The 21,067-nt window shown below is 44.6% G+C and overlaps 1 protein-coding gene across 1 annotated transcript in view; it reads right to left on the bottom strand.

Moving 5' to 3' along the window:
- Positions 1–21,067, bottom strand: part of GLIS1 (GLIS family zinc finger 1) — a 238,709-nt gene that overhangs the window by 92,949 nt on the left and 124,693 nt on the right. Inside the window, exon 3 of the mRNA XM_065928993.1 lies at positions 796–973. Coding sequence (XP_065785065.1) covers positions 796–973 — 178 coding nt within the window. The remainder of the gene's footprint in view (positions 1–795; positions 974–21,067) is intronic.

Raw genomic sequence — 21,067 nt, 5'->3', positions numbered from 1 at the left:
CCAGGATGAACCATGATGCCCGGCACAGAACTGGGGCTTGATAAATGATTGGTGAAGGAACCAACTATAAATGGGCAAGTGGGCCAGTTTTAGACTTTCTGATCAGTGAGAGAGGCCCCAGGAGAGCAGCCCCAAGCAGTGGATGAAGGCCCTGGGGCTGAGTGGGTGGGAGCAGAGGCCTGCCTGGGGTTGGTCTCTGCCTGTCAGCAAACTAGAGGGCATAGCAACAGGGTTGGGACCCTTGGAGAAGTCTCAGGATGTGGAGTTCAGTCCCATATGCAATCTGACGGAATATCTCTTCAGAGGTACACATCACTGGAAATGCGCCAGCATTGAATGATGGTTACGTGGCAGAGTTCTATGGGGCAATGACTTCCTGGGGCAACAGGAACTCCTGGGTGGAGGAACTCCTCTCCACTCTAGGAACCGTCCAGGGTTGGACACTACACTGTGCATGAACCCTGAGCTGGGGTCTCCCTCCCCAACTTCTCTACCATCCTTTGAATCTTATTCTTCCGAAATGACTAATTCTAACAGTAAGCTCAGCTTCGGCAATGGGGAAACCCACCTCAGTAAGATCATTCCTACGTCTCGTGAGGCGCTGCAGTGCTGACGTATGGCGCCTAGACCAGGCAGCTATCCACATGCCTCATGGGCTCCAGCAGGTCTCTAGCCCTCCCATGCCTCAGTTTCCCTGTGTGTCCCACGAGCCAGGTGAGGTCTGGAGACCCTAGGTCTGTGGGGCCTAGGGACCGTCTGCAGAAGGCAGCTGATGCGTGGGGCTGGAGCGCGTACCTGCTGGGGTGGGGGAAATGCAGCAGCCTCTCGCAGGCGAGGGGGTGGCCCCGGGGTGGCGGGCTTCCCGCAGGGAGGAACAGGCCCTGGCGGCAGGTGGGGCCAGGTCCCTCGGCAAGGTCCAGATCCAGCAGACTCTTCTCCGAGCCTGGAGTGTAGTGCCCGTAGCTCCCGTTCACTATGCAGAGAGGGACAAGAGGAGACAAAGTGAGTGGTGACAGGCTGTAGAAGGTGTGGGTACAGGGCAGTCACTGGGGTACACATGGCACCGAGCCTCTTGAACAATACTGCCCGAGTCTCTGCTGCACCAGGCACTGAGGACACCTATTAATTCCCATAATCACCAACGAGGTCTGTAATAAAATCCCCAGTTCTCAGATGCAGATGCTGAGCTCCAGTGGGTAACTGTTCCTCATCATACAAACACAGAACACTTACAACATACCAGACACTATTCCGGGTGTGGGAAACATGGTGGGCTAGACACATGCACTCCTGCCTCTTGGAGTTGACAACTTGGGATTCTGGCACTTATTTGACAACATGCATGGCCACAGCGGGGGCTGGGTGCCCAATGGGTGTGGGTCACCGACATTTATAGGTCAAAGAGGAGGTGCTCATTAAGCAGCATGTGTTCTTGTTATCACCAAAGCTCAATGCACGTTGTTCTCCAAGTTGCGTTACGTGTTCTTGTTATCACAAAAGCTCAAAGCGCATTGTTCTCCAAGTTGCGTTACTCCACAGAGGCACAGTACACAGTTATTCACGCCTCTCTATCTCCATGGTTCTTTGATGGGCTATCATAGGCCCTGCTGTGCCCAACTCCTGGATTTTTAAGGAGACAAACTGAGGTATATATGCCTCAATTAGTCTTGAAATCTATGTGCATGCTCAGTCGTGTTCAACTGTTTACAGTCCCAAGGACTGTAGTCTGCCAGTCTATTCTGTCTATGGGATTCCCCAGGCAAGATTACTGGAGTGGGTTGCCATTTCCTGCTCCAGGGGATCATCCTGATCCAGTGACTGAACCTGCATCTTCTGCGGCTTCTACACTGGCAGGTGGATTCTTTACCTCTCTGCCATCTGGGAAGCTCCTTGAAATCTACAGAAAGCCCTTAAAAACTATATAAAGCATAAACAAATGTTAGGCATGGTTGCTACATGTTCACTGCCCCCCTCTGCATCTCAGTTTCCTCATTTACAGTGTGATGAGGGTTAATCCAAAGCCTGTCTTCCTGAACTTTCCACCCAGTCACTTGCCAGGGTTATGCTAACGAGGAAAGGGTATGGGCTTCAGGGCCTGGTGAGCCCCACGTGAGCCCCTCCTGCCCCCAACCAAGCCTGTGACTCAGACAAGTCCTTCCCCAAGGCTGAGTCCCCCTGTACAAAATGGGGACAGCCATGCAAGTTCTCCAGATATGTTGTCAGGTGTTGAGAGCCGAGGTGAAGAGCCCCCAGGCAAGCGTGGGTGCCTAGTAAGTGGGATACCAGGAGTGGAAAGTGCTCTTAACATCAAACAGCACTCCGAAAAGTACAGAGTGTCTGATGGAGGTGATAAAACATTACTAACAGGCCCAAGGGGGCTTTCCCAGTGGCTCAGGGGTAAAGAATCCTCCTGCGATGCAGGAGATGTGGGTTCAATTCGTAGGTTGGAAAGAGCCTCTGGAGAAGGAAATGGCAACCCACTCCAGTATTCTTGACTGGGAAATTCCACGGACAAAGGAGACTGGAGGGCTACAATCCACGGGGACACAAAAGAGTCAGACATGACTTAGTGACTAAACAACAACAGACCCAAGGACTGTCTGGGGACTGTCAACACTGAGCAAGATAAACCAGTAAGATGGGAAAAGAGCTGATATCAGTGTACAATTAGCCCGGAAGTGTAAGGACAAGGACAAGAGAAGTGCCCTTTGCTGAGCAGTATGCGCAGGTTCTCACTCCCCTGCCTCATCGGGGGCCTCCTGCTGCCCTTGCAAGGACAGATTAGGGTTACACCCATTGTACAGAGGAGAAAGCAGAGGCTCAGGATGGCTAAATTGCTCACTTTATCACACAGCTAGTAACACTCTGGGTCATGCCCATCAGACCCAAAGCCCATGTTTTAATCCCTATGTAATAAAAAGTGGCCTCTCAGAGTGACAAAAGTCCAACCTCATTCTCAAGGATCCAGCTCCCCCAAGCCTAATTTTACCCTGCCCGCCACCACAGCAGCCCTTTCACAGGAGGCCAGACCCTCAGCGCTAATTCGCCATGTGCCCAAAGCTCCAGCAGACACGGGCATTCACCTGCCAAGCTCTTTACAGTTTGCAGGTGAGAATGCAATGCTCTCAAGGTTCCAGGGCAGCTGAGGCGTCTCCAGACAAGCATGTCCTCAGAAGTGGCCCTCTGGTCACTTTCTCAGGCCAAGCACTGGCCAACATCCTGCTGTGAGGAAACCTCACTCCCGCCAGCTTTGGCTGCTGCTTGGCCAGCCCCTCACAAGCTTATTTTTTAATAAATTGGTCATTTTTTAATTAAAAAGAAATCCCTGGTAACAAATGTGAACAGCCTGAGTTAATGAGAGCAGGCTGCCACTCATTTAACTCTGTCTCTGCTTGGCGGTCTCTGCCTTTCCCACATCATTTCTGCTTGTGATTTTATTGTCCCATTGAGGCAAACCCTGGGACTGAGCCTCAGAAAACTGTGGATAATTTTATGACCATTAATAGCATTTGGCACAAAGACAACTTCATCATCACATGGGGCTGTTCTGCCAGGGTCTTTCTTCCAGAGCCTTTGAGTCAAGGATGTGGTTCTGAGGTTCTTTACCCAACAGGCCCGTTGGGTAACCTACCCACTCTGGGTTACCTGCTCCTTCTTCCCACAGGAAGATATGTGGAGAGATGGAAGGTAGGGCCCTGGAAGGTGCCCAGCAGCCCAGCATATATCAAGTCCTATTCATCAAGCCTTCCCACTTGATAACCAGGAACATTTGATTCTTTGAAGCATTCATCCCTGTGAGGTGGACTCATTACAGCCATTTTCCAGATGAGAAAAGTTGAGATTTGGAGATTAGGTGCCTTCCCCTAGGTGCTGGGGTCTGTAAGAGGTAGGGTCACAACACAAACCCAGATCCCTCAGACTTCAAAGCTCAAGTCCCGTCCTGTTGCCTCTCAGTCAACTGATCAATAACTGTGGACTCTGAAGCAAGCATCCCCACCTTTGACTCCAATAAGATCATGTTGCGGAGCCTCTGGGGAAGTCAAAGCACACTCATTACAATGACTCCTAAACTCCAATCTTTGCAACAACTCTGCCAGGTGGTAAGACCACTCCATCTGAGACAAAGACTCAGAGAAGTTTAGTGGGTTACCAAGATCACACAGAGAGTAAGGGGCTCAGTTGAGATATAAACCCATCACCTCTCGGGGGAAGAAATAGTCATTACTAGACCAACAGTTGGGGACTACTGGCTTCTTCTCCACTAGACACAGTAAGAAGCTTTCCTACACTAAACGAAGGAAAGGAGAGAGGAAGGAGCCCCTTGGTCACAGTTTGGCACTACTCGGGGCTCCAAGTCCATTCAAGCCCTGGTCTTACGTGACCCTCACAGCACCCTGATGAAAGCACTGGCCTCCCCACCTCACAGAGGGACAGAAGCACCAGAGCTGGCAAGTGGCCACCCGAGGTCACATGGCAACTGCTAAGTCCAAACCCAGGTCTCCCCAAACCCATGCCAGACCCTGTTCCAGGCGACATGCATTCTCAAAACCTAGAAATTAAAGCAGAGGCTGTGTCCCAGAGATGCCGCCACTACTGGAAAGATGTGGTTACTGTCATTCTGCAACCCTGGGCCCTCCCACCGCCTTTCTGCCTGTTGGCATTTAGCCTCTCTGTCCCCAAGGACATCGCAGGGCCTACCCTGGCTTATGTCTGTCTCCAAGAAGCAGGGGTGGCGTCCTTCTCTGGGAAGGCAGGGAAATGAGAGGGACACATCAGCCCCGCTGCCCTGAGGCGGCTGTGGGTACCCTAAAAAGGGACTGGCACCCAGAAGCTATGCCTCCCTCTGTACCACAGGGAGCCAAAAGCAGAGCTCGGACTTGGCTCTTCCCACATAACTGAAGCTTCTTGGGAGGCTTGGAGGGTGAGAGGATCCTCTTTATTTTTGCAAATTGATGAGAAAAGCTAGAATGTCAGGCCCGGGACTGAGTAACCATCTATTTTACTAATCGATAAAGAAACTGAGGCTCAGAGAGGGTCAGGACCTGCTTTAGTCACACAGAAAATCCATAGAAGAACCTGGACTGGCACACCCCCGGCTAGGTTAAGAGTTTGGTTTGGTTTCCTCTGCAAGTCTCAGTTTTCTCATCTGTAAAACGGTGCTGACACCTACCTCACAAGATTGTGGGGACAATTAAGTGAGATCACGAACACAATGCACTTGCCATGGTGCCTAACTCACATTAAGCACTTGAAAAGCAATAGTGATGATAATAATAACTGCTTCTTCCATTTATCCCGGAGTCTAGTTCAGGGCTGAAGGCAGGGCCCTGTATGAGAAGTATGACCCTGGGATGGTCAGGTCTGGATGACCTTGAGACCAGACTCAGAAGGACAAACCCCCAAAGCTAAGGTATCACCAAATGCAGGACTGGGCAGCCTGAATGAGGTCACAGCCAGCAAATCCAAAGAAAGTGACTCTAGTTACACACCACAGCATTTTGCAAATTACCGTAATGACTTGGCTATAAAGTGGTACCATATATAAGGTGACTCCCCACAGGAATTTTAATTTACACTGAAAACTGCCAAGTCTGCATGAGAAGGACAATGATGCATTCAGCATCTCAGCCCAGATGCCACCTCCTTGTCCCAGAAACAGCCAGTGGCTGGGTCTAGGAAGGCCCACATGGTGACTGCTCCTTGTTAATGGATAAGCAGACGTTTAGTGCTCACCAGGTGCCCGGTTAGTGATAGGGTACTGCAATTTACAGTCCATAAAACATTTCACGGCCATCCCCTATGAGCTTTGCTACAACCCCCAGAAGCTGGCCAGGGAGGCTCCGAGGGGGCAAACAATTCGCCCAAGCTCACACAGCAAATGCAGGGCTCAGATAGCAAACTTTCTCTGCATAGGCAAGACAGTACGTATTTTAAGCTTTACGGGCCATACATTCTCTGCCACAACTACTCGAATCTGTTTTACTGTGAAAAGCAGCCACAGACAACATGTAAACAGAAGATTGGGCTGTGCGCCAATAAAACCTTATTGAGAAGAGTTCACTGGCTCTTGGACTGTAACATACTGAGCCCAGTCTAGTGCAGCAGTTAGTGATGGGCTTTACAATTACATCTTTCTACACCTGTAAAACAGGAGCATTTTACGGGAGGGAGCTGATGACATGAAAACCACTGTCTGCTCTGACTGCAGGGCCGGCCCTTGGTGGCATCTGATAAATGAAGGTGCCTTCAGCCTGGTTTGGGGGACCCCACAGCCTGGGCTCACCCCCTATCTGGGCATTACCTCCCACTCCCACAGCCCTTTGCTGTCATGCTGCCTTTTCCCCTGCCCTCCACTCAGTGTGCATGACGCCTTCCAAATCCCTCTGGGCCCCCAAAGCTCAGCAGAAGTGCATCTCCTTCTGGAATGTTCTTTGATCTTTCCCGCTCTCCCACCTCTGCATAGGTCAATCCCTGCAAATAGTTGCCAGTTAGGGTGCACCTAACGCAGCATCTGCCAAATACTTGACATGTTTGATCTCCCAGTTCAGTTCAGTTCAGTCGCTCAGTTGTGTCCAATTCTTTGAGACCCCATGGACTGCAGCATGCCAGGCTTCCCTGTCCATCACCAACTCCTGGAGCTTACTCAAATTTATGTCCATTGAGTCAGTGATGCCATCCAACCATCTCATCCTCTGTTGTCCCCTTCTCCTCCTACCTTCAATCGTTCCCAGCATCAGGGTCTTTTCCAATGAGTCAGTTCTTCCTGTCAGGTGGCCAGAGTATTGGAGCTTCAGCTTCAGCATCAGTTTGATCTCTAAATCTCAACATCACCACAAGGTGGGGACTGTAAGACTCTGATCTATACCCCCACACTGATGCTTTCACATGCAGTTAAAGCCTGGCCTCCCCTAGAGTCTGTGAAATCCTTCAGGACAAGGGTCTTGGAGCTCCAGAACTGCTGAATGTCAGTGCATCTTGACAAATGATTTTGTCCAACTTTCTTCACACACAGAAGAGAAAACAGGGGCTTGGACTGGAGAGAGGCTGGTCCCAGTCACATAGCAAGCAGGTTCTCTTGACACCTGGCCCCACCAAGGCTATTCCCCTCAATCTGAGCACATGGTTAGACCCACAGGAGGTGCTATGAAACATTGGAGAATGGGAGGCTAGAACAATTGTCCAAAGTTCTCTTTCGTGCTTACTTTATGTCAGACATTGTGACTTGGGGAAACAGAACAAGTTTTCTTTCTTTCACACACACAACCAGGTTGAAGTCCTAGCGCCATCATTAACTTTCTGGCTGCTTGACCCTACTTTTCTGAGCCTCAATTCCTTCATTTGTAAAACAGGAATAAGAATCTCAGCTCCAAGGGTGGCTGTGAGGAGTAAATGAGATAATAGACGTAGAGGTTATGATACCAGTATAGCCAGTACTTTAGTAAAAGTCTCTCTCTTACTTTCTTGACAGATGGGGATACACAGTCACAGCCTCCCTGGGGTGATGTGTCTCCAGCAACAGCAGCCTGTTCTGCCAGGCAGTGCACCCCAGTGGCCGCAGAGGGCAGCCTCAGGCCAACAGCGTCTTAAGTCTGACCTTGGGCTCTGCAGCCCCGTCTCTGAGCCTCAGCTTTCCCCTGTGAGCAGTGGGAGTGGCAGGTCCAAGCAGAAGGAGCCCCAAACATCAGGGGACACCAGACTCCATTCTCAGGCCCAGGGAGGTGAGTGCTGGCTCTCTAAGCCAAGCTGGTGCTGCATCTGCATCCCAGGGGCCCTTCTTCTTCCATGCTGCCTCGTCATCCCCTCTTTTCCCACCTCATCAAACCCAAGGCCTAGAAATCAGCAGGAAGTGAGACCTTCTGAAAGAGGAGAAATAGGAAGGCGGACATCCGAGCTTCTTCTCCAGTCTCAAAAGCCCTGCAGGATGGGCTGCTCAATTCTGAGCCCTCTTGGGGTGTTGCAGGTCCCATCAGAGGGCCTGTAACCTTGCCAGAGCCCCTGGAGCTATAGAGCCTGATGCTTGATGCCTCATGCCAGGCTTATGGCCACCCAGCGTCCCTTACCCTAGATCACAAAAAACTCCATAAATTCCCCTTTATTTCTATGCTAGATTTATGGGGACTCAGGCCAGTAAAACCTGAGCATCTCACTTCAGGATGGCACTGCAGAGAAAAGCAGAGCAAGCCTGCAACTCTGTCCCATCCAGGGCCAGGAACTGAGCAGCCCAAGGCTGGCTGCACATGGAGGTGCAGGTAAGTATATAAACAGATACATGCCAAGTTGCCCCTCAGACTCTCTTATTGCTATCAAATGAGCACATATTTGCCATAGAAAAAAATTAGAAAATGTATCAAGGCAACAAGTAGAAAATAAACATCATGTAAACAGTCATAAACCAGAGAGCCAGAGCAGACATGATCATGACCTCACATAAACTTCTGTGGTATTTCCCTAAGTATTCATGTAATTTTTTTTTTTTTACAAAAAGAAGAATGATATGCTTATTTTCTTGTATACCACTTTTTTCACTTAGTAATGCATCATGAATATTAAAGTTCATAAAGTGCCCATTATGTTCAACGCACAGTACTAGGCTCTTTTCATGCCAGAATTACTCATGCCATTTTCCAGAAGAAGAGTAAGTGGCTTGCCCAAGGTCATGCATCTGTGGAATGGTGGAATCACAAAGAAAGCCCAGCTCTCTCAGACTTGGAAGGCAGTACTGACCCAGACATTGCTCCATATCATTAAGAGATTTAGGGTCAATGCAAGCTGATTGCTTTCTTACCGTATGCATCTGCTTGCACTGACATTACAAAATATCATATACCGGGTGGTTTAAGAAACAGAAGTTTATTTTCTCACAGTTCTAGAGGCTGGAAGTCCATGATCAAGGTTCTCGCTGATTTGGTTTCTGGTGAGGGCTCTCTTCCTGGCTTGCAGACAGCCACCTTCTCACTATGTCCCTCATATGGCCTCTCCTTGCATGGAGGTAGAGGGGAGGAGAGAGAGAGCACACATGTGCTCTGTGTCTCTTCTTATAAGAACACTAATCCCATTGGACCAGGGCCTCATCATCATGACCTCATTTAACCTTCATTACTTCCTTAGAGGTCCCATCTCCAAATACAGCCATACTATAGGTTACGGCTTTAACATCCGAATTTGGAGAGGGACACGAACATCCAGTCCGTAATATTTAGCATACATTCTCTCCTTTCCTCACCCTAGTAGGGTCCTGTAATTCCACATCTATCCGTGGGGCTTAAGAAGGTGAGAAAGTATAACATAGCAGATAAGAGTGCAGATTCTAGGGTCTAACTGATGAGGACTGAATCCTGGTTTTGCCACTTACTAGCTGTGACCTTGTCCAAGTTAAGTGATCTAACTTCTCTGCGCCACAGTTTACGTAGCTAAAAAGGGTTCACATACCAAACATGAAGTACAAAGAACAGTACGCCTGGTACACAGCAGGCACTACGTAAATGTCTGCTCTCATTGTTCTTATTCAATTTTAGGGTAGGATACAGAAGTCTGAAGCAATCAGCACATTCTAATCCCCCCAGCCACACTGCCACTGTGACTGGTTCAGAGACAGGCATGAAATGCAAGTTGGGAACTTCTCTTTGACATTAAGAAAAAGCAGCCTCCACTCCTCTACATGGAAAACTGTCCATATTGAAAAATTACTAGCTATCATCACTCAGACATTACTTTTGCTAATTATCTTTCTGAGGCAACAATGTATGTTAGACCTCTTCACTGTGTTCTATATCTCTCTTATGCTCTTTCCTGAATTTTTCACCCTTTTTTAACTTTCATGTGCTGTCTAGATATTGTCTAATAACCTATTTTCCAATTTATCAATCTTCTCTTCAACGGCATCTAACCTATTAAGTCCTTATGATAAAAACTCTCCAGAAAGTGGGCACAGAGGGAACCTGAAAGTGAAGTGTTAATCATTCAGTTGTGTCCCACTCTTTGCAATCCCATGGACTGCAGCCTGCCAGGCTCCTCTGTCCTTGGAATTCTCCAGGCAAGAATACTAGAATGGGTAAGCCATTCCCTTCTCCAGGGGATCTTCCTGATCCAGGTATCAAACACGGGTCTCCTGTGTAGCAGGAGGATTCTTTATCATCTGAGCCACCAGGAAAGCCAGAAAGTGGGCAGAGAGGGAACCTACCTTAACATAATAAGGACCATATACAACAAACCCCCAGCTAAAATCATTCTCAATGGTGAAAAACTGAAAGCATTTCCTCTAAGATCAGGAACAAGATAAGGATGTCCACTCTTGCCACTTTTATTCAATGTAGTTTTGAAAGTCCTAGTCATGGCAATCAGAGAAGAAAAAGAAATAAAAGGAACCCAAACTGGAAAAGAAGAAGTAAAACTGTCTGTTTGCAGATGACATGGTACTATATACAGAAAAATTCTAAAGATGCTACCAAAAACTACTAGAGCTCATCAATGAATTCAGTAAAGTTTTAGTACACAAAATTAATACACAGAAATCTCTTGCATTCCTATACACTAGCAGTGAAAGATCAGAAAAATAAATTAAGGAAATAATCCCATCTACCATCACAAAAAAGAATAAAATACCTGGGCCTGACTCTACCTAAGGAGGCAATCCTTCAATGTTAGTTTAATTTTTCAAACAAATGAAATGAAATTTAATCAAAGGCAAAAAGTACCATCTTATTTTGAAAAATCATAGTCTTTTTGTTCCAGCCCAAAGTGTTCTGATACCCAGGGAATTATTTGCTTGCCATCAGCTGAGAATCACTTGTTGATTATACCCAACAAACCAAATAGGTCTTTTCTGACAGTATCCAAATATGTACCTTCTCTTTAATTCCCATTCCAAAACCTTCATTAAGGCATTCCATTGATCATCATCAAAGACTTGGAAATCTTCATGTGAAAATCTTTTATAAAGTTTTCTGCCCCTATAGTATATCCCCTGTATCTTAATGCCTTTCAGACTATAAGCCTTCTGAGCAGGGACCATGCCTTAATTTTGTCTTTTACTGCAAAACATATCTTGTGATGCATTTGTGCCCTCTGAATATTGAATCATACAAATGATATGTAATGAACTCAACATAGCCACCTGTCAGTACAAAAGCTAAATAAATGCTCACTGTTTTTTAAAAAGCATATCAACATAAAACATTGAGATTAAAATGACTGTCAGTGATGTCTAGTCCATTGGATGCTTTATTCAAAGCATTGTGCTCAAATGACAAAAACTGGATATCTATTTGTAGATAGATATATGGCATCCCAGGGTTTCCCAGGTGGCACAATGGCAAAGAATATGCCTGCCAATGCAGGAGCTGCAGGATGCAGGAGACACAGGTTTGATCCCGAGGTCAGGAAGATCCCTTGGAGGAGGAAACGGCAACCCACTCCATACTCTTGCCTGAAAATTCCAAGCACAGAGGAGCCTAGTCCAGGGGTTCGCAAAGAATCAGACATGACAGAATGTGTACAAATGCACGCAAGGAGGCAAAAGGCCTGTACCCAGATACTGATGAAAAGTCAAAGATGCAAAAAACAGATGGAGAGAAGATATACCATGTCCTTGGATTGGAAGAATCAATATGAATGACTGTAATACCCAAAGCAATCTACAGACTCAATGCAATCCCTATCAAATCACCAATGGCATTTTTCACAGAATTAGAACAATAACAAAAAATATTCACAATTTGTATGGAAGCACAAAAGACTCCAAATAGCTAAAGCAAACTTGAGAAAGAAAAGTGGTGCTGGAGGAATCAGATTCCCTAACTTCAGACTATACTACAAAGTATCAAAACAGTATGGTACTGGCACAAAAACAGAAATAATGATCAATGGGAATGGAAAGTCCAGAGATAAACCTACACACCTATCATCAACTAATCTATGACAAAGGAGGCTAGAATATGCAATAAAGAAAAGAAAGTCTCTTCAATAAGTGGTGCTGGGAAAACTGGACAGCTACATGTAAAAGAATGAAATTAAAACACTCCCTAACACCATATGCAAAAATAAATTCAAAATGGATTAAAATCTAAATGTAAGGCTGGATACTATAAAATCCTTAGAGGAAAACAGGCAGAACACTCTCTGACATAAATTGAAGCAAGATCTTTTTTGATCCACCTCCTAGAGTAATGAAAATGAAAACAAAAATAAACAAATGGGACCAAATTAAACTTAAAAGCTTTTGCACAGGAAAGAAAACCATAAACAAAACAAAAAGACAACCCACAGAATGGGATAAATTATCTGCAAACAGAGCGACTGACAAGGGATTAATCTCCAAAATATACAAACAGCTCATGCAATTCAATAACAAAAAAACAAACAACCCAATCAAAAATGGGCAGATCCAAATAGACACTTCTTCAAAGAAGACACACATATGGCCAGAAAGCACATGAAAATATGCTCTACATCACTAATTTATTAGAGAAATGCAAAACAAAACCACAATGAAGTATCACTCAAACCAGTCAGAATAGCCATTATCAAAAAATTCTACGAACAATAAATGCTAGAGACGGTGTGGAGAAAAGAGAACCGTCTTGAACTGTTGGTAGGAAAAGATACTATGGAGAGCAGTATGGAGGTTCCTTAAAAAATTGAACTAGACTTCCCATATGATCCAGCAATTCTAATCCTGGACATACACCCAGAGAAAATCAAAATTCAAAAAGATACATGAACCCCAATCTTCATTGCAGCACTATTTAAATATAGCCAGGACATGGAAGCAATCTAAATGTCCATCAACAGTGGAATGGATAAAGAAGATGTGGTACATACATATAATGAAATATTACTCAACCATAAAAAAGAACAAAATAATGTCATTTGCAGCAACATGGATGAACCTAGAGATGATCATACTGAGTGAAGTAAATCAGACAGAGGACAAATATCATATGATATTGCTTATATGTGGGATCTTTTCTAAAAAATGGTACAAGTGAACTCATTTACAAAACAGAAATAGAATCATAGATGCAGAAAATAATCTTTTGGTTACCTGGGGGTGGGGAGCAGCAGGGAAGGGGGAGGGATAAATAGGGAGACTGGGATTGACATATACACAATACTATTGGGTTGACCAAAAGATTTGTTTGATTTTTTCCCCAAGTAGGCTAGTATTAATAGCACTTAATTGTCTTTAACTTCATTTGAAACAAATTTGTTAGACCGCATTGTGACATCTGTCATATCAGTGTGCATTTAAAAAACACATCAAAATTAGTAAATTTTTGTATAGCCCTTTTGATATTGAAGATGGAAGAAAGCAAGCAACATTTTTGGCATATTATGCTTTATTATTTCAAGAAAGGTTAACAACACAACTGAAACATAAAAAAAGATTTGTACAGTGTATGGAGAAGGTGCTGTGACTGATCAAACATGTCAGAAAGGGTTTGCAAAATTTTGTGCTGGAGATTTCTTGTTGGATGATGCTCCATGGTTGGGTAGACCAGTCGAAGTTGTTAAAGATCAAATCGAGACAATAATTGAGAACAATCAACGTTATACCACACAGGAGATAGCCAACATACTCAGGATATCCAAATCAAGTGCTGAAAATCATTTGCACCAACTTGGTTATGGTAATCACTTTGATGTTTGGGTTTCACATAATTTAAGCGAGGGGCTTCCCTGGTAGCTCAGCTGGTAAAGAATCCGCCTACAATGCAGGAGACCCCAGTTTGATTCCTGGATTGGGAAGATCCCCTGGAGAAGGGATAGGCTACCCACTCCAGTATTCTTGGGCTTCCCTGGTGGCTCAGCTGGTAAAGAATCTGCCTGCAATGCAGGAGACCTGGGTTCAATCCCTGGGTTGGGAAGATCCCCTGGAGAAGGGAAAGGCTACCCACTCCAGTATTCTGGCCTGGAGTAATCCATGGACTGTATAGTCCATGGGGTCGCGAAAAGTCAGACACAGCTGAGCGACTTTCACTTTAAGTTAAGCTAAAAAAACCTTCTTGACCATATTTCCACATGTGATTCTCTGCTGAAGCATAAGGAAAACGTTCCCTTTTTAAAACAAATTGTGATAGGTGATGAAAAATGAATACTGTACAATAATGTGGAATGGAAGAGATCATGCCCAAGCGAAATTAATCACCCCCAACCACACCAAAGGCTGACCTTCATCAAAAGAAGGTGATGTTGTGTATATGGTGGGATTGGAAAGGAGTCCTCCTTCTATTATGAGTTCCTTCCAGAAAACCAAACGATTAATTCCAACAAATATTGCTCCCAGTTAGACCAACTGAAAGCAGCACTTGACAAAAAGCGTCTGGAATTAGTTGACAGAAGACTCAGAATCTCCCATCAGGATAACACAATATGGCATTGTTTATTTGATGACCAGGCAAAAACTGTTACAGTTTAACTGGGAAGTTCTGATTCATACAACATATTCACTAGACATTGCACCTTCAGATGCCCATTTGTTTTGGTCTTTACAAAATTCCCTTAATGGAAAAAATTTCAATTGCCTGGAAGACTGTAAAAGGCACCTGGAATAGTTGCTTGCTTGAAAAGATAAGTTTTGGGAAGATGGAATCATGAAATTGCCTTAAAAACGGCAGAAGGTAGTGGAGCAAAATGGTAAATACATTGTTCGACTAAGTTTTTGGTGAAAATGAAAAATGTGTCCCTTAGTTTTATTTAAAAACCAAAGGAACTTTTTGGCCAATCCAATATACATAAAATAGAAAACTAATAAAGACCTAGTGTATAGCATAGGGAACTCTACTTAATACTCTGCAATGACCTATATGGGAAAAGAATCTAACAAAGAGTGGATATATGTCTATGTATAACTGATTCACTTTGCTGTAGAGCAGAAAGTAACACAATATTGTAAATCAACTATACTCCAATAAAAATTTTTTAAATCCATTAAATCCATCTTTTAAGTTCTTAAATTTTTTGTTGTTTTTTAGTTTGTAGTTTTCCATTTGATTAATTTTTATAGCTTTCAGATATCTCTTGAAATTCTCCATTTGGTAATCTATGTTACTGAACACATTAATCACAGTTATTTTAAATCCTATATCCAATAAATCCAACATGTGGACCACCTGTGAGTCTGTTTTTGTATGTTTTCCCCCCGTTGGGCCTGTCTCCTCGTATCCCTGGTAATTTCTGACTGAATCTAACATAGTGTATGAAATTTGTACAGGATCCAAATGAAATCTTCCTCCAGAGAGAATTTCTTTTCTTTCTCAAACACAGTTAAAAGAGAGGAAGATCATCTTTACCCAGCCTAGAGTTTCACTGTTTTAAAGCTGGGCTTTAGGTTTTGTAAAGGTTGCTCTCTTTCTGGTTCACCCTTTCTCCAAGGATGCTGCCCTTCAGAGACCCCAGCTGAAAGCTTGGGATGGCAGGACTCCTCTTCCTGGGTTGACACTGAACTTCAATATAATTTCCCAGAATTTGAAGCTGCTGAAAGCTTTGCTTAGTTCCTCAGTCACTTAACTGCCACACTGTCAATTTCTCAGCCACACCGGCCTAGACCACTTAAGAATCAACAAATATCTTGGAAGGAAAAGCAACACTGAATGTTCAACTCATCTTTTGACACTTCTATCTCCATGGAATCTTGGCCCCTCAAAATTTGCCTATTTTGGTGGGTGGCTCTAAACTCCCCTTTTTGTATCTCCAGCACTGTAAGGCTGCAGAAAGCTCGTTCAGCTGACTCTCGGTCCTATACAACTTGCAATCTGGCAAATGCCTGAAAGGACGAAGTGGCACAGTGTCAAAGTCACCTCGGCATAATTCCTTTCTCTTCAGGGTGTTGGTCCCTCAAGTCCTGGTTGTTTTGGTAGTTCTTGATGCCTTCAAACAGTTGGGTTTCACATTTTCTTCAGAGGAAAGGTTAGTCTGATATAAGTTTATTTGCCATGTTGTTGTTTAGTCGCTAAGTCATGTCCGACTCTTTGCAACCCCACAGACTGCAGTATGCCAGGCTTCCCTGTCCTTCACTGTCTCCTGGAGTTTGCTCAAACCCATGTCCATTGAGTTGGTGATGCCATCCAACCATCTCATTCTCTGTTGCCCCCTTCTCCTCCTGCCCTCAATCTTTACAAAAAGCCCCTTCTAACATATGATTTTAATGACTGCATAGTGTTCCATTATATGATTGTATATACTTTATATAATCTATCCTCCATAGTTAGGATTAATGTTGTTTTAAAAGGTTAAAACTAGAAACAATCACATAATGAATGCCCTTATAGATCTGTTTTCATGTCTACCCATATTTATAGTTTTAGAATAAATTTCTAGATGTGAGACTGCTAAGTCAACGGATATGCAAAATTTTAAAGAACTTTGTTATCTGCTGTTCACACTTCTTCCCAAAAGGAATATATCAGTTATATACCATCAGTAGTACAAGAAAGTACCTGTTTCCTTCTACTCTTACCACTCTGGGTATTCTCACTTTAAAAAAAAAATATGTTAATTTAACAGTTTCAAGGTCATTTATAATGGAAAAGAATAGGATATAGCCTGTATATCCAATAAATAGAAAAATGATTACATAAACTATAGTAAAGTTACTCTGGAAATTTTATATAGCTGTTAAATATAGTAAAATTCCATCATAATGCAATTAAGGGTGGTCCGAAATCTTCAATTACTTTAAAATGCAAAGCTCTGTTATTCTACAGTTAAGTTTAAAATGGTATTTTTGGTGGCTTTTCAGTTAATATGTGGGGAAAGATGTTTTCATTTATTAGAAATGTCAGAAACAGTCCACTTATCACAAAGTACACACTACACCAGGAGCTAAGAAAACCTCAAATGGTTAGGAGGCAGTAACTTCCTAAACCCATAATCCCCTGCAACCTCCAGAGAAAAGAAGAACGCTCTTGTGGAGAGGCCGGACAAAAAACAGGAGCTATGGACAATGGCTACTCATATTTTATATGAAGGCATCTTATCTCAAGGTATCTTATCATGGGTTTTACTTGATTTACTAAATGTTTTAATCACAAAAGAAAATAACTTTTAAGAATTATATTAAAAGAAGAAAATTCAAAATTCCATGTACATGAAATTAACTTTAATAGTAAAAAAAAGAAAATAGAAAATCAATGCATCAAATATTAATCATTCACTATTTAACATATGTCTACTGAATGCTGACTCTGTGCCAGGATGAGGCACAGGAATGCAGTGATGAGCAAGGAAGGAAAATCTCTATTCTCATGGTGCTGACATTCTGATCATAGAGAAGACAATTTCAAAAGTCAAAACATAAATGTACACTACAATATCAAGTGGGGATAAATGTGAAATAAATTACAGATAACAAGTTAGAAAGTGCAGAGAGACGAGGACAGTTGGGATGGGTTCCTCCGAGAGGTGGACTCTGCACAGAGGTTTGGTGAAAGGAAGGAGGGAGCCACGTGGACACCTGGGGGAGGAGCTTTCACAGAGGGAGAAGTAGGTACAAAGGCCCCGAGGCAGGAGTGTTCTCCGGAGCAGGAACACAAGAAGGCCAGGTGTGACCGGAGCCCTGAGAGCAAGGATGAGAGAGACGTGTGATGGGGAAGCTGGGCCGACCTGCAGGATCTTGAGAGTCCTGCTGAGGCTCCAGGTTTGTTTTTTTTCATTGTGCTTTTTGTTGCTGTTGTTTTGTTTTTGTTTGTTTGGGCCACACCCAGTGCAGCATGTGGGATCTTAGTTCCCCGATCAGAGATCGAACCCAAGTCCCCTGCATGGACGCATGGCATCCTAACCACTGGACCACCAGGGAAGGTTCGAGGGTCCAGATTTCATACCGATGTAGCAGAAAGCCACGGGACGGTGACAGCAAGAGCAACCAGACTTGACTGATAGTGTGGAAGACTATCTGAGTTTCATGTTGAAAAAAGACTTTAAAAGAAAAAGAGTAGCTACAGGGAGAGAGATGGCTTTATCAAAGCAGGGCTTTCTAAAACTTCCATTCCTTTCTGGATTGTCATGGTGATAACATGACTGCATTTGTCAAAACTCACAAAACTGTTCACACACACACATTTTTTTTTTAGTGATTTTATACTGTACATAAATTTTAAAATATTTTAAAATCACTGTATTACATATTTCAAAATATTTCATATTGTTTCAATAACTGAAAAGACTGTGCCAAAATCCATCCTTGAGAACTGACCAAAGGCAGTGCTGAGATAGACTGCGGCCCCTGACTCGGCACAGGCCGTCCTCCAGCACATGGGTGTGTGAACAGGTCCCGTCCCTTTCAGTCCACCACCAGCACTTCCAGGGCAGGGGGGGAGTGGGTACTCCCAGATGCTGGCCCAGAGGACCCCTGGGTACCCTTCCTGTTGGAGGTTTACAGAATATGACAGTTCTAAGGAGACAGGAGCTTTCACAAAACATAAGACAGCTGACAAGAGGGATGCACAGCCCGGGGAGTCCTCAGGACCCATGGCTTCCTCTCCTCAAGCTGCTCTGCAGGAGCTGCTGTTCTTTCCTGGCTCCTCTTGTAGTCTCACAGCCTCCTACCTCCCATCCTCCTCCCTCTCCTCTCAGATCCTTCCCTAGAAAGGCTGCACCTACACTAGATGTGGGCTTCCCGGGTGGTGCTGGTGGTAAAGAACCAGCCTGCCAATGAAGAAGACATAAGAGACCCTGGTTCAATCCCTGCATCAGGAAGATCCCCTGGAGGAGCGCATGGCAACCCACTCTAGTATTCTTGCCTGGAGAATCCCATGAACAGAGGAGCCTGGTGGGCCCCAGTCCACAGGGTCACAAAAAGTCAGACATGACTGAAGCTCCTTAGCACAGCACAGCACACTAGAGGTAAATGACTGCTAGAGTTCCCAAGGAGACACACACACACACCAGATTTCAGCTTGAATGAGTGGGGAAGCAGCAACACAAAGCAGGGACCCACAGGCTGCCAGAAGAAAGCAAGGCACGCATTCAGCAGAGTCACGTATTTCCCAGGGGTGGGGGAAGGGTGGTCTAGTAAATAAACTCTGAAACCCCTAAAATTCTCAGACTCTACATTTCATCATAGTGAGTCATCGTGGTTCCAAAATTTAAGATTAGAGATTTCTAGGCATCTGGGATTCTAAAGTTCCATGATTCTCTCATTCTGAGATGATGCAATTACATACAGCTAAGCATTTAAATTACTATGGTTCTAATATCCTATGATGTTACAGATCAGACATAAGGAGATTCTCTGATTGCAAAGTTGCATAATCCCCATGTTTCTCAACCAGAAGGCCTGCCACTTCCTAGGGTGCCCTGAACCCCACACGAGTCCCTGCCTGGCCTAAACCATCAGAGAGCAACAGTTATGGTCACCAAAATCCCTTTGTTTTTGTCCAAGTCCCAAACAGGAGAGTAATGGGATGACAAGAAATCCAAAGGAAAAGGCTGTTAAAATCTATAAAAACTTCTTGAAGACATACTCCATCTGTGTTTTTTCAGTAAATACAAGACCATAAATGTTTATGTCAGGCATATATTTATTATTTCATATTTGGCCTTTTTAAAAAAGCTCCCTGCCCTTAAATCAAGTTAATTAGTTAACTCCTATGCCCATTATCAGTTTTTCCCCTCAACAGATGAAATATCCCTCCGAACTGCTAAAAGTATCTATAAAGCAAGAAGGAAGATATACAGCCAGTGAGGGAAAATGCCCCAGCTTCAGGCAGCTGCAGGCGGGTCAGGGCATGCAAGATATCAGCACCTTAAAATCCTCTCCCTCTTCTCAGGTCTCTTGGGGAAGGATCAGTTGTTCTAACTGAAAAAAAAATACCACCACGCTGTGGAAGATGCCCCAACCTTCAGTAGAGAGTACATTCAGAGGTGCCACATGGAACAGTGAAAACAGTTCCTTATACCTCAGAGAGGCTCAGAATTTCTAGACTGTTGAGAAAGATCATTTGTTCCACAGTGTGGACAGAAAGGCTGGCAAAGCCTAGTAAGGAAGTCACAGAAGTTACTTTGGCTTGTGAAAAATCCCCTCTCCCGGGACCCAGTGCTGAAACCACTCAGCTCCCAGGGTCCCTCCTCCAGGAAGCCCTCCCTGATCAACTGTTACCCACAGGGCTTTCCGCTCTCCTCCTCTGCCCTCCTCGAGGATCTACAGCCAGTGCTTCAGTCTGCATCCTCATCCATCAAGGCACGAGGTGCCTGCCCACAGTCATCATTGCCACAGGGGTTCTCCAGAGTGGAGGTTCCACCCCCGGGGGGGCACAGCGAAAGTCACTGGGGGGAGACCTGGTGTCACAAAGACTGGGAGTCGCTGTTATTTAGTCGGGAGGAGCTAGGGAAGAGCCAACTCCCTGCCCAGGGTGGGTTAGCCCTACACTAACTTGTGAATATGCTTCCAGACATTCAGAATATCTGTAAACAAGCAACCTGGTCATCTAAGCCTAAAACACAGCTCCATTTCACACACAAACACAAAGTATGGCTTTTTTCATGCTTTTACCATATACTGAATTTTCCAGGAATGGAACTACCACGTAAATGGAGGAAAGCCGGTACTGTGTTTTGTTTGGAACTTGACCAGTTGTTCACCAGTTCAGAAAGTGACGTCACCCTCAGTGACTCCGCTTGTGACGTCTCTGCATCTGTAGCCGGCAGGTCTGGTTAGGGATTCCAGGTGTGAGTAACTGGCAACTTCTCTGGGCGCTTATACGGGGAACCACAGATGACTTAAGGGTTTCTTCCATTTCATTTCTCCTTTATGATACAGTTGAAATATTATATGGAATTTGTAAGAACTTTTGGTGCTAACGGGTTCCATTATCTACAAATTTCACTTTAAGAGCATAAAGGAGGCAGTACAAAGAGGGTCCTGTTAGACAGAGGAAGCGCTGAGAGCCACTGACCAGGCCAACTCCTCATTTTCCAGATGGGGAAAGGGAGGCGTCCTCCGAAGTCACACAGCGAGGTGAGCATGGGGGCTGGGGTTCGGCCAGGGATGTCTGACTCTGCAGCCCTGAAGCCCTGTTTCTGGAGTCACTGAAACAGAGAGCCCTGAGCCCAAAAGGAACCCAGAAAGATT

The sequence above is a fragment of the Muntiacus reevesi genome, chromosome 1, assembly GCF_963930625.1.
Source record: "Muntiacus reevesi chromosome 1, mMunRee1.1, whole genome shotgun sequence".
Lineage (NCBI taxonomy): Eukaryota > Metazoa > Chordata > Mammalia > Artiodactyla > Cervidae > Muntiacus > Muntiacus reevesi.
The sequence above is the reverse complement of the archived record's forward strand: the minus strand, read 5'-3'. Positions and strand labels throughout refer to the sequence as shown.